Source organism: Lissotriton helveticus, chromosome 6 (genome assembly GCF_964261635.1).
Source record: "Lissotriton helveticus chromosome 6, aLisHel1.1, whole genome shotgun sequence".
NCBI lineage: Eukaryota > Metazoa > Chordata > Amphibia > Caudata > Salamandridae > Lissotriton > Lissotriton helveticus.
In genome coordinates this window covers 1,029,178,375-1,029,193,267 of record NC_136067.1, presented here as the reverse complement: position 1 = coordinate 1,029,193,267, position 14,893 = coordinate 1,029,178,375, and the positions used below count along the sequence as shown (strand labels likewise).

The 14,893-nt window shown below is 43.3% G+C and overlaps 1 protein-coding gene across 3 annotated transcripts in view; it reads left to right on the top strand.

Moving 5' to 3' along the window:
- Positions 1-14,893, top strand: part of C6H6orf118 (chromosome 6 C6orf118 homolog) — a 338,123-nt gene that overhangs the window by 213,313 nt on the left and 109,917 nt on the right. For all 3 annotated transcript variants that reach the window (XM_078648656.1, XM_078648655.1, XM_078648654.1), the window contains 3 exons: positions 2,649-2,708; positions 10,047-10,171; positions 12,063-12,118. In XM_078648656.1, coding sequence (XP_078504782.1) covers positions 2,649-2,708; positions 10,047-10,171; positions 12,063-12,118 — 241 coding nt within the window. The remainder of the gene's footprint in view (positions 1-2,648; positions 2,709-10,046; positions 10,172-12,062; positions 12,119-14,893) is intronic.

The window sequence follows — 14,893 nt, the reverse complement described above, 5'->3', positions numbered from 1 at the left end:
TGAGGGCCCCCCCCGCACCGCGGGGGCTGCAGGGGCCTGTGTTACGCCCCTGTGACCAGTTGCGACAGATATTGCTGAACACCTCTGTTCCGAACTTCTTTTATATTGGACTCATCTAGTTAACTTGTCATTTGCACAATTTATCTTCCCAGACTCCTTCAAAATTGGCCAACTCTCACCATTACAGTAACTTCTGGCCAGTACCTGGACTCCCTTTCTTGCTATGCTTACTGAAAGCTGCGTAGTCTCACGTGAAAACAACATATCTGTAGTGGCCTCTTAGATGAGTAGCTACAGATGGTATGTTACAGATTGTTGACACTGATGATGGTGCGGATTCGTGACACTAGTGATGCTTGCTTACTGCAGCCCTTTGACTAATCTGCTGCCTTAGACACCAACCACTGTTCAACCATCATCCATACTTTCAGAGATCATGTGGGCATTCAGAGTGTAGTCCTTACTTGTTTTATGTCACGGCTGACTAATGGCTTTCGGCAAATTAAAATCAGGAATTCTATTTCTAGCGCTGTTAGCTTAGCACAAGGTGTACCACAATGATATATTCTGGCTCCCATCCTCTGGAAAATTTACACTGAATCTCTTAAGAACATCTTTTAGAGTTCAGGGATCTAATCAGTATTCTGTAGCCACTAAGGTTTACGTTAAGATATCTTTACCTGATGCGATCCTCCACCTGGGTTGTCATTTTCACATTATCAAGAATGGATAAAAACAATCATTTGATATTAAACCCTCTCTAAACTGAGTTTCTCCTACTTTCCCAAAGCACTCCAAAGTGCCATTACAATAGTGGTTTGATGTTAGTAATGCAGTAGACTGAACTACAATAGTTATTGAAAGCTCAAAGGGGCATATTATTAAGGGGGGCGATAGGCACTTTTCGCCGGTTTAGCCGCCATTTTCGGCCGCTAAGTGGTGAAAATTCTATCGCCCTATTATCAAGCTGTCGCTAACAGCAGTTAGCGACAGCTTGAAGGCGATAGCGAGCGGTTTGGGGCCCGCTTTGCATGTCAGCAATATTTATCGCTAATGACATGCAAAGTGGGCATACCCAACACGTTAGCGACTGAAAGCAGTCGATAACTTCGCTATCGCCTATTCACAAGGCTGGCGTAGCGATGGAAATATTCCCGCTATCGCCAAAAACTAACACCTGCTCTGACCGGTTCTTAGCCATGTTATCCAATGGGAGGTGGATTACATGGCTAAGAGCATTTCGTCGCTAATGCGAGAATATCGCTATATTCTCAGCAATATTCTCGCATTACGCCGCTATCGCTGGATATTTTAGAGATATGGAGAAAAACGTTGCTAATAGCATGTTTTCTCCGCTAAAATATCCAGCTATAGGCAGCGATAAAAAAAAGTCGCTAAGCGCATTTAGCGATAAATATCGCTAGTTGTTGGTAATATGCCCCAAAATCCTTTGTTATTAGTCTAGACAAAAGACCCAACTTCCAATCTCATTGTAGCATTATTGCTCACATCCACTGCTATCACTGTGCAGGACCAGACAACTCATCCTAGAAGAGAAGGCCCTCAAGATCTTGCTACTGTCTCTTGTTCTCTCAAAACTGTACTATGGCAATTCCATTATTTCTAGTCCAACTCTACATTGCTTCAGGAAAGGGGCAAAAAGTGCACATGAGCACCTTCCTTCTATCACTCAAAACCTGACTTATTTTACCGCTGCTACCACTCTCTATATACACCCATCATGGCGGAGCGTGGTCTTGGTCTGTGCTCTAGAAATAACCGCAATAGCATGAACGCACAAGATGGGCAATTTACCCGCCATGTCTACAGATTAGAGCACCAGCAATATCCCGAATAAGCACTCCAGAGACAAAAAGCACTGCTCGTTCATGAGCTAGGGAAACAAGTCAGCATGTGCTGTCTTTTTTAGGGACAACATATTAGGTTGTCTTTATCCTGTCTCTCGGAAATAAAGGTATTGTGGCAGAAACGTCTGCAGTGCAACTTTTGGTGCATGAAAGACACTAATAAAGCTGAGTGGTTACTGTGAGTTTGCCTTTTACCTTTCCAAGGGTGATGAAATTAGTACCATTGAGTAGGATCATAATAACGTCAGTAACCCCAAAGCGTCTATCCCTGCTTATAAAAAACAAGTTAATCATTCACCATTAGTCAGACATTCATGTACTTCAGGGATTCCCTGTTACCTTTTAAAGTGTTCTGTCTAAAAGTACCTTCATCATCCAAAGAACCAGTTTCTGCAGCACCTCTGCATATTTGGAAAAACATGAATGTCTAGCCTCAGACAGGCAGAGAGTGAGTGGGCTGCTATGCATTGTTTGGACTTGGCGCTGAACGACCTTGGTTATTACAGAGGTGCTCAAATAAACCTAAAGCAGTGTCTGTGGTTGGGAATCTTTGATTCAACCTGCTGAAGACAGGCTTGGAGGGGTCTGAAACCACTTTTGAATTCTTTTTTAAGTTAGCTTCATTTGTATATCTGGCTTATTTTATGATATCCTTTATAAACTGTGTGACTATGGGACACAGATTTTAATATTCAAAGAGAAAAGCAGCTAGTATGATTATATTTACCATAAAGTGAGTGAAAACCATACTATGCAACTCTCCTTTTTTTCTCTCTTTAGGACGTGTACGATGGATACTTGAATTGTCTTCTAGATTCTCACCCAGAAGAACAGTACGAGGTATAGTATTGGTGACTACAACAACCTGTTCTGTTTTGTTTTAAAAACCTATTTTAAGCGTTTCGTTTGTAGCATTAGAAATGCTCTACCTTACAATACATTTTCATTGAACTTTACATGTATAGTCCAACTACTGCTTATATCCTAAACCGCCAGAAGTATCTGTGAGAGATCTGTGTATTGTGCATTATGAAGTACAACCTCACATGAACCACCAGAGGTAAAGTGACTGCCTGTCCTCTGCAATGCACATTTATTCATATCTCCCTGGAACCATTTACCAAAGCATTACGTTTGAAATGTACTTTCCTTAGGGTTACCATGTATTTTATGCAAACGTTTGCAGTGTCTCAAGTGCTGATTGTTAAAGGTCATACAACACTGCCTGGTTTGTATTAAAAAAATTAAAGGGCATATTATCAAGAGACAGAGTTAAAATGATCGCCGCTTTAGCGGCAGAAAACTGCCGCTGAAGCGGCGATAATGGGCTTGATAATATGCCCTTGAGAATTCCAATAGAAGCCCATGTTCTGGTGTCAACATGGGCTTCTATTGGAATTCTCCCGGGCATATTATCAAGCCCATTATTGCCGCTTTAGCGGCAGTTTTCTGCCGCTAAAGCGGCGATAATTTTTAACTCCGTGCTTGATAATATGCCCCCTAGTCACTAATTTAGAGGTTGGCAGAATACTCCTTCGTAAACGGGACGGATACCTCGGCCATTTTATTACAAGTTCCATGGGAAGCAATGCACTTGTAATAAGGCTTTCGGAATATTTGTCACGTTTGTGACAGTGTAAACCATTCCCCATTCGAAATCGAGCACTTTATTTTTAAAGTATTTTCGGATAGCTTTCAGAAGAGAAATCTCATACTATTATTCAAATAGCCTCATGGAATTTTGGAAGATAGAGACATGCCTTTTCCATATGATGTCCCAAATGAATGACACTTTTATAAAAAATATATTCTTTGCTCATAGATAGAAGTGCTATATAAGTGAAATAGAAAACACAATGATATGGAATGAAACTTACCCCTCATGTCGGCCATTCTGAGGAGTTTGCATTTTCCTCAAGGTCACCTTTTTTCTCACGTTTCACAGTTTCTATCCTGGTAGACTCTGAGCTCACATTGTTTTGGGTATGTCCGCAGCCCGTCCCAATCATCCCATCTATGAGAGCCCACATCACACATTAAATACACAGTTTCTTAGGGGGTATAGGTAATGTGTTATGTACAACTGTGCTGATGAGTGAAATATAGATGGATCAAAGAATAACCTTTAGAGTTGTCTGATTGGCACAGACACCCATACCAGAAGACATTGACAGTATGTGCTGTGTTCGCCTTTTGGTATACCTGAGTGAACCATATATATTATAGAGTGGCAGTAGCCATTCTATACTTATGGTTAAGATTTCGAGAAATTTACATTTCTCAGATTTTTGAATGGTAATAGCTTTGCCACAGTTTGACAAATCTCACGACCTTTTCCTTTTTCTATGTTAGCTGATAGTGCAAAGTTTAGTGGTGATTAGTTAAGGGGGGGAGCAAAGACAAAAACCGGGGTCCCAAAACACGCTTTCCAACAATGCATTTCCCAATGGCTTTTTAGATAGACGTAGCAGCAAAATAGTGAAACTGATTTTTATGAAAATTGGCAGGAAAATAGATTATGGAATGCAATGGGACCTTGTTCTTATGTGATCAAAATGAGTTCAGTAGTTTTTCTGTAATAAGGGTTTAAAACTTTATTATTTTGGGCTGCTGTACTTTTGCGGTATACCATGGTACATAGCAATGTCAGAACACAATATTATTGGGAGAATGAAAGCCATTGCAAAATAAAAATGCAGCCATATTGTTTAGACCACACTTTGGCTGCATTGTGGGTTTCCGACCGAGATATAGCTCATTACTGTTTCATAAGCTATAGGGAGAAATTACTACCTAGGACACATACCACAATACCTATTGAAATAAAAAAAAGAATTTATGACAAAAGTCACTCAATGACACTCCACTTTACGACGTGCCACTAAAGTCTACAACACACCACTCCATTCTACAGCACGCCACTCCACTCTACCCCTCACTCCATGCCACTCCACTCTACGACAGGTTACTGCACTCTGCGACTTGCCAATCCACAACATACCACTCTACTGTATGACATGCCACTCCACTATGCAACATGCCACTGCACTGTACGACACACCACTGTATGACATGCTACATCACTCTACAACACACTGCTACCCTCCACGGTACCTGTTGAAATGATAAAAATAGATATATAGGACAAAAGACACTCTATGACACATTACTTCACATTACTCCACACTACAACATGCCAGCCTCTCTTTGACATACCACTTCACTCTACGACATTCCACTCTGAACCGCCACACCATTCCACTCTGACAATCATTGCCACTAACACTGTACGACACGCCACTCCACTACCCTCACTCTAAGACACTCTGCAGCACGCCGCAGTCTGACAATCTACTTCACTGTATGACACACTATTCCACTCTACTTTACAACACTCTACTCCATTCTATGTCCTTCCACTCTACTCCATACCACTCTACGACATGCCACTCCACTCCACCCTATGACATGGCACTCCACTCTATGACACACCTCTCCACAACATGACACTCTACTATTTTATATTCCACTCCACTCTACAACATGCCACTCCGTTCCATTCAACTCTATGCCCCTCCACTCTAAGACACTCCTATAACGCCACTCTATGACTTGCCACGTCACTCTACACTACAACCTGCCACTCTAATCTACATCACTCTGACTTTAGTCCACTCTTTGCCCCACCTCTCTACTCCAGCCTACAACACTGTATGACATACCACTCTATGGCACGTCACTCCACTCTATGGCATGCCACTCCACTCTATAACATTCCACTTCCCTGTATGGCACTCCACTTTACGACCCCTCACTCGAAGAAGCTCAACAACACCACTCCACTCTACGCCATGCCACTGTACACCACAAGACTCTACATCACGACACTCTACCCCACGAAATTGCAGAACTCGACACTATATGACACAACACTTTACGACACTCTAAGGCACTCCACTCTATGCCACTCCACGGCCCTCCACTCTACTCTGTGAAAATACACTCTACGACACTCTACGACACTCTCAAGCATACACTATGACAATCAACTCGATGACACGAGTATAGTTAATGGTGTTAATGACAGAATTGGACACTTGATCTCAGTTTTCTCACAGTCCAAGGCAAATAAATTGACTAACATTCATATGATAAAAAAAGCAAGTCACAGGGACTTTAGAATGTATTTCTGTGGTCAAGGAAACACAGTGTATAATACCAAATTAAGCCTAGTTATTTTGCCAGAGGATGTGGCAAATGTGGATCCCTTAATTCACTGGGCCACTGTTCAAGTGGCCAAAGGGTTGCAGGACAACCAAATATCAAAACTGCTTATTTACTCATTTAGCTTGAGGCAGTTGGATCTCATCCTGGAGACCCCACAAAAACACAGACAGAACTTTTCCTAAGGAATCTCCTGATCATTGTTAGAAGAGCCAATCATCTGGTTGCCCTCACCATAAGACTATTGGAAAAAACCAGAACAACAATTTTGAGGCAGCACTGTGTGAAAGATATAAATTAAGTAAGACTAGGACGCAGGTAAGAACTGTGCAGGACCCCACATAAAGAGTTTAGAAGTGGAACAATAATTAGGAAGAAAAACAGTCTGCGATGTGCTAGTCAAGAATGACCTAGTCCAATATAATGCCGTGTTTCAGAAGCCAACATACCACAGTCTGCTGATAAGTACTTACTGGGAAACTGTGTCAACTACAGCTTTCAGATCCAAAGGAATGACAGATGCATGGCCACCTTTAACAAAAATAAGTTGATGAATAACAGTGCTACTTGAGGACAATGTAAAGATTGACACCTGACCTGGGAATCATCTAGTAGATTGCGGATTCTGCTAGCACCACAATTTGCCATTTTACTTCTTTCTTAAGTCAATTCAATCTTTATGCTATCTCAAATATGGATCATGAAAGATACACAATAAATCTAAAAATCATCATGAATAAAAATATTCATATAAATATAAAGTGGTTAAAAATGGATAAGACACTAAAACATGTCATAATATCTTTGATATTTCATCCTAAAAAAGGTGCTAGATTTTTGTTATATCTCAGTACAGCATGCAATGACTTCTTTCTCAAGAATTCTGGGTACTGGGACTTCTGTTAGCTGGGAGCAATGATCTTGACTAGAGTCAAAGGTTTGGGTCATGGTGAGTACAGAGCTGCACAAAGACAAGAGGGGGGCAGAGTGGTGGGATTGTGGCAAGGGACCCGAGGTTTATTGCCTTGTAGATGAGAAAGGCTAGATGGCAGAATCATATGGAGGGGGCAAAGCAACAACAATGAGTCATGAAGGGGACCAAGGCAAATAAGGCAGAGTGGGGCATAGAAAAGGGGCAAGGAGGCTGGAGTGGGGCATAAACTGTGGGGAGGACTGAAAGGCTGGATAAGGTAAAGGTACTTGTGGAGCGGGCCACAGGTCGTGCCCCATGCCTCTCTATACATTTGAGCTCCCCCTAAGTAGCTAGCAGTAGGGCAGAACACCCTCTTCCATATGCCCCTTTAATTTGCACCCTGTAATGCAGAAAACCCCTTTATGTGCCGGCTGTATGGTAACCCGGAGCATCCAGTGTACCTAACTGTAAGGTGGAAATCCCAAGCCTTTGCTATTAAGTAGTCCACTTATAATTTGTGGTAGGTGAAATCCTCCACTTCTTTTGCAGCAGTTAAAACCCTCTTTTCTCGTTTAAAGTCACGACAGGTATGGGTTGTAGAGGGTTGCCACTGGCCTGTGAGCTCTCTCTCACCAGGAAAACAGACAAAGGGTGTAATGGAGGTATGCCCCCTGATACATTGCTCCAGGAAAGTCTCCACATTTCCATTTCTCTCATACCAAGGATCAATAAAAAATATTGTCTCTGGGGTGTTCTTACTGGCATTCTGATATTAGCAAAACCACTTCAATCAGTCGGAGGCATCTTGATTGTCACATCTATAACATTTACTATGGTCTTTATAACTCAGTGCTTGGCCATTTTCTGAAATCAGTTTTATTTTCCATACGGTGAAGCTGATCCCTTCACACCCACCTTACGCGCTGTAGTGTTAAGATCTCTCTTGCCTTTCGGCGCTATCTGCAGTGCGCTGCTTAGTAATATTGTGTGCAGCAGCCTGTTTGTTGCTGTGCCTGGCAGCTCCCAGAAACGCTCTAAAGTTGATTATATTTCTCTGTCTTGGTCTGCTGTGCACATTTTGTGTGGAGAAATGCTTCTGGAGCACCCCAGATTTGTTTGTTTGATGATGCTTTTAGAAAGCTGCCTTGAAACCGATACATTTCAGAGAGAGACGCGATGTCGGTTCAGACAAAGCCTCACATGGGATGTACACCACGTGCCCTCGTTTAACTGATAGAGAATATATACATGGCACCTAATCAAATCAAAACACGCGGTATTAATTTACTAGGGCCATGAGCTTTACATCATTCCACACTTCACATGTTTAAAAAAGTAACAGGATTTTCCAATATGAAGAAAGTCACAGGTTGGTCTCTTTCCACATTGTATTTATTTGTGCGATAAAGAATTTGTCTGGGTCAGAGATTACAAAGAGGTTTTATCAGCTTGAATTGGAGCTGTCCTCGAGATTGTGGCCATATGAGTGATACTGAATTGTGCGATGGGCCAAAAGTCACCACAATCTCCGTTTGATGCCATTAAGAAGGCCCTGGACTCTCGCCCCCATTTAGTGATAGACCTGTGCTTGAATGACAGAAGTTGTGCAAATCATTTTTGGTCCTGCTCCAATAGGAACACTGTAGACCAAACTGCAAAGCCAGCCCCCCCCCAATATGGAAACACAAGCAGCCCTACACAGCTTTCAGCAAATTGCGCCTTATCAGTGAGGTGCGGCGTCGGCCCTGTGGCACAGTGAGCATTGGAGCTTAGTCTTGGCATACCCAGCATGCTTAGAAGTGGAAGAGGAGAAGATGAAGTTGCGCAGCGGCCAGAGCTGCCGACTCAGGAGCTAGGGATCGGGGTTTGAGTCTCGGCGTCGGTCAGAGGCGTAACACAGGCCCCGGCAGCCCACGTGGTGCGGTGGGGCCCAAAGCTCCAGGGGGCCCCCTCGGCACTGCACTCTGTCCGGAGAGCTCCTAATTGAGCCCGGAGGGGGCCCCTCTACATACCTTGCAAGGAGGCCCCCTCAATTTTCGTTACGCCAGTGGCGTCGGTGCAATGTCTTGGGATTTCGGGCATGTCACTTAATCTACCAATGTCTGGATACCCTCATGGGTGATAAGCAGCGCTATTTAAATCTACAAACTAAGGGGCCCATTAGCATGTCGGGCGGATCGCCAACGCCCGCATGGTGGTGACGATCCGCCCGACATTTGTGCCCGCCCGCATGCCAATTCCCTCCGCCATATTACTATGGCGGGGGGACCCCGGTGGAAGGAAAGACCGTCTGCCAGTTTTCCTCTGGTAGGCAATCCGCCCGATTGCCTACCGGGCAAAAAAGCTGTTCATATGGTGGCGGTGTCTGGTAGACACCGCCATCCATATTAGTATGCTTGCGGGGACATGCCCTTCCGTGGCAGCAACGCCGCCATGGAAAGGAATGCGGTCTTCAACTGTGGGGGTCCGTAGCGGGCCCCCAGGGATTCTGGGGGGTGGAAGGTGCACATGGGGGGGTACCTATGGTACCCCCTGCATTTCAAAGTACAACGTGGTATGCACCGCGTAGTGCCTGTCACTTTGTGCATTGAAACGCACACCTTGCATTTGTGGCATTGCGGCCGGCGGTGTTTTCAGCACCACCCGCCGCAATGTTACAAATGCGAGATGCGCCCGCCAGTCTGGCGGGCGCATCCTAATTGTAGGTGCAGGACTGCCGCACGCATTGCGGGCGGTCCCGTTTCCCGGGGATATGGCGGGCGGAGCCCCTCGGAGTGCAACAAACAACAAGGTAATGGAAGTAATGTTTGGATTAATCACTGCTATTGCTGACTGCTTCGGCCAAGTTGTATGACGATACAACATATGCATTTGCCAGGCATCCTTTACCACTCAGATGCCTTTACCATGCATATTTTTAATAGAAGGCACACGCTTACAGTGCTAATATAGTATATTTGATGACTAAGACCTATAGTGTGGTAGATCCTGAAAAAGTGATTGAATATGTTATCTGTTTTGCTATTTTTATTTCTTGGCAGATTTTATCGGAGCATATCAGAAGCATGAGAATACGTGCTGTGGACTCTAATGACGTCAGGCGGGCCAAACACCTCGTGAAGAGACTGGAAGAAGAGGCAGTTGCTGCTTTGGACAAAAATGAACAGTGAGTACTATTTCTGGGTAGAAGGCGATTGAGAACATGTATGTTGCTGTTGCTATTAAATTCTCACTCTAAACAAGCTTTGGTAAAGCGAATAGGTCTGGGTTCCATGTGGTATATAGTAAGCCTGTAAGCTACAGTTATGTTATGTTATGTTATTTATTCTTTTGTATAGCGCAACGGTTACTCAAAAAGAGTGTCCCGGCGCTTTAGGTAAGGAGAATTAATTCAGAGTAACATAACACAGTTAAAAAGAGTAAAAAGCAAACAGACAAAAAAGAGGGACTGCTAGGGAACCTACTGGGTAAACAGCCAAGTTTTGAGACCTCTTCTAAAATCAAGGAGAGTAGTAGCCCCCCGAAGTGGTGGTGGGTTAAAAGTACAAGGCTTTATCGTAATTGTATTTATATGGTGCTTACCCATGACTACTCAAATTGCTTTTCGCCGAGTAGCATGCTACTCTGGAACCCAAAGAGGATTAGTGGTGAATTAGTACAAGGAGATATTAAATTAATTAGTGCAGGGGATAAGTGAGTTTGTTATTTGGTTTTAACAAAGATAGTGGAGGGATAGAGGAATGGAGAGGGTACTTCTTCCCTTCAAACATTTCAGACATTAAATAGCTAGTTGTCTCTTTCCATGTGTGCATGCGTACAGTTATATTCTGCACTTGCAAAATGGCCCAAGCATGTTTTGATTCACACTTAGGGATGGAATGGAAGTGCTTGCACGCATTTTGGGAAGTCACTGCTCATTGTGCTTTTATGTATTGGGATGCTACATGATGACTCATAACTAAAATGAACTTAAAAAGGGCCTTTGCTTTCTTGGATGGATGTTGTGTGTGAGCATGTGAAGCAATTGCACTTTTCTTATTAGGGCTTTGGACATTGCGGGCTGAATCACAAACCCATATAAGATTAGATAAAAGAGTACTCCTCTAGTACTATTTCTGGCAATCATAAAATCTTTTATGAATCAGCCCTAATAAATATTTATTTTATTTACTGTGTTTTATAAAGCACGAACATAACCCTCACGGTATCGGAGAGGTATTTTCCACACACCATGATATAGTTTATTTTTCACCTCATGCTAAAGATATCACTGCTAACTAACTAACTATATATTTAAATTACTATGCTTCTGCTTTGAATTAAGTCTATATCATATTACATGCCTAGAAATAGTCTTTGACATCTATTGAAATGGTCACATCCAGATCTTGTTGAAACCAGTTGTGACTAGTCAGCCTAAATTTCCATTAGGGAATAAAATGTATAAGGGGGTATATTGGAAAAATATTTCTAAACACACCTTCACCTATGATGTGTGATTTCCTAATTAGCAATATTAGCAATCAGGAAGATTCCATGAATTTATTTCATTTAACAACACATGTATCCAAGTTTTTGCACCATTTTTTCTCCATCATGTGTTTCATCTACTTTTGATGAGTTCTAAACTGTGGTTTACAGCTAATGAAATTCCATAGATGCAGGCAGGGTTGGTTCCAATGATAATACATATTATAAAAAAATCTTAATTAGACATTAGGAAAACCAAGTGACAATAGGATTGTCCTGAATTAAGCTAGGTTATGTAATATTATATTATTTTGTTATGTTGTGTTGTGCTATGTTATGTGTATGTGTATAGGGCAGAGCTCGCTCAGGATAGTATCATGGCGCTGAAGCAGGAGCTCTATTGGCCGAGTCAGGGTCGGGGCTAGGTGAAGAGCCAGGTCTTCAGTTACTTGCACAATTCAGGAACTAAGGACTAGGTTGATTTTCTGTTTTTGTTATTTTATGTGTTATAGTTGCTTTTGGCCATTGTTCCATGAAGCTGGTGATTTTCAATTTAGCAGTAATACAATGTATTTTCTACTTTCCAGATTTCGAAATGAATTGGAATTTGTGGCCAAACATTATTCAGAAGTATCAGGACTTGGTAAGTAGACTGTGATATCTGCAGGAAGATTTAAACAGTACTAATAAGTATTGCTCTTTGGGCATTTTTAAGTGGTCCATTCACCGTACTAGGCGACAATGGAACAGGAATTGGTTAGTTATATGGACCATGCAATATATTTGCTTTCTTAGTCAATTAAAAGTATAGCAAAACACCATTTAAAACACATTAAAAAAATAACAATTTTATTATTTGCTATCTGAAAAGACATCCAACAACACCTATTCAACATGTTTTGCTATTAAGGTAAGACTATGATAGCATTACAACCTTATTTGATTGTTCTTTATTGTTCCTAAAGCTTATCAACAGGAAATTCCATACTTTATTCTTCTCAACGGCTTATCAGAAGCCATATTTGTGTGATACAATTCGGAAATCAAATTGATTGCATGTAATGCCACTGGGGTGACCCATGTACTCTCTAACTGTGTCCACTGATTTAGTCACAGGAGGTAATCGTAATATAGAAATCCTTTCAAATTTTGCTAGGTAATTTGGGTTCAATTGCTGGTTCTATCTTGTACTTTTTATGATCTCAGGGAAGGGGCTCATTATGAAGAGAACCACACTTTACACTATGGGGCTGATTTAGAGTTTCTTGGAGAGGGTTCACCATTGCAACAAAATGAGTGTCTGCCCACCTGTCATTCTATCCACTGCCTGCCTCAAAGTCCTCCCTCTGATTTACAGATGAGAAGATTATCTGCACTGTCACCAGCCTCAAATATACAACTATTTCTAGCTATTGATGATTTTCGAACCTTGGCATTAAAGTCCCCTGCAAGGACTAAGGGGCATATTATCAAGAAGGGCGTTAAAATTACCGCCGCTTTAGCGGCGGGAAACTGCTGCTGAAGCGGCAATAATGGGCTTGACAATATGCCCTTGAGAATTCCAATTGAAGCCCATGTTCACACCAGAACATGGACGTCTATGGGAATTCACAACGGCATATTATCAAGCCCATTATAGCCGCTTTAGCGGCAGTGCCGCTAAAGCAGCGATAATTTGAACGCCGTTTCTTGATAATATGCCCCCTGATTATACCCCTTATCCGCTGTAGTATACATAATATCAAGGCTGGCTTAAAAAAAAATAAGAAAACAGAAATTTCGATTAAAACTACTGGCAAAGGTGTCATTATAAAAATGAATAATTATCTTGTTAAGTGTGTTGTTATAGCAGGCCAAATGAAAAGCTTGACACAAATCACAATTAGAGGTGATGGGGCTTTTGTCACAGTTCAGAGTAGCCTTCAACTACAGAGTTAAACAAGCTCCTGACTGCCCAGATGCTGAAGGAATAGTGGTGGCTGACTACCAAATAAAACAGTCATCGAAACCATCATTGGTATCCTAGCTTTCCTGTAACAAGGCAATGTTAAACGGTTTTAACTTAGTCAACTCACACATCCAAACCCAATGCCACAATCAGACTTCAAACTCATCCAGTGGCGTCACTAGAGGGGTGCAGGGAGTGCGGACCGCACCGGGTGACACCCTCAAATGGGGGGACACCATCCACCTGGTTATGCTGTGTATGTAACACAGCTCAGTCTGCGGCCGCTGGCACGAGCTTAATGATGCGGGGACTCTCCGGGGACCCAGTCACGCAGCAACGACGGTACGTACGCTCGCGTTCACGGCAGACGTGAGGCTTTATGGCAGTAATATCTCGAGCCGAGGGAAGGTAGCGGACTGCTCTGCTGTTACAGACAGAAAAGGTAAACACATTTTAATTTTTAGGTCTTCTAGGGTTACAGCGAGAGTGACCCGTTAGAGGCTGAACAAACCAGACAAGGTGAATGTTGTTTTAAAGATGTGGGCACGGATTCATGACACGCCTGCCCTGCTTATGCGACATGTTTAAATAAAGTTTCAAATGAATTCAAACTATGTTGAGGCCTTTTCTGCCCACTCGGCGTGTATGAATAAAGTTTGAATTGTATTCAAATTACGGAACACGTGAGTATACACTTCTGAGTTTCAGCGCGTACAAAGGGAGCCTGAGAGCATGACTCTGTCTCACCCCTCTGAAAGATAGAAGCGGGAACAGGCGTCCGGTTCTCAGTAAACACTTGCAGTGAGTTTGGAAGCTTTGAAGAAACTAGTGTCGGGTGAAGAATCTTAATTGAAAATATGAGCTTTTAGGGAGGAATGAGATTACTGTTTGCTGTGCCAGGAAGTACTACGCCCGAGCAGTGGCGTCACTAGGGTTGGTGTCACCCGGTGCGGGTAACTCATGGTGTCACCCCCTCACAACTTACCGGATGGACCAACTCACCCTCTGCCTGCAACATCTCTCCCTCTGTCGACACCATCTCCCCTCCGCCTGCACCATCTGACCCCCTGCCTGCACCATCTCTCTCTCTGCCTGCACCACCTCACCGTCTGCCTGCACCATCTCCCCTCCGCCTGCACCATCTCCCCTCCGCCTGCACAATCTCCCCCTCTGCCTGCACCATCTCCCTCTCTGCCTGCACCATCTCCCTCACTGCCTGCACCATCTCTCCCTCTGCATGCACCATCTCCCTCTCTGCCTGCAGCATCTCCCTCTATGCCAGCACCATCTCCCCCTCTGCCTGCACCATCTCCCCTCCACCTGCACCATCTCTACCTCTGTCTGCACCATCTCCCCTCCGCTGCACCATCTCACCCCCTGCCTGCACCATCTCACCCTCAGCCTGCAACATCTCACCCTCAGCCTGCACCATCTCCCCTCCACCTGCACCATCTCTTCCTCTGTCTGCAC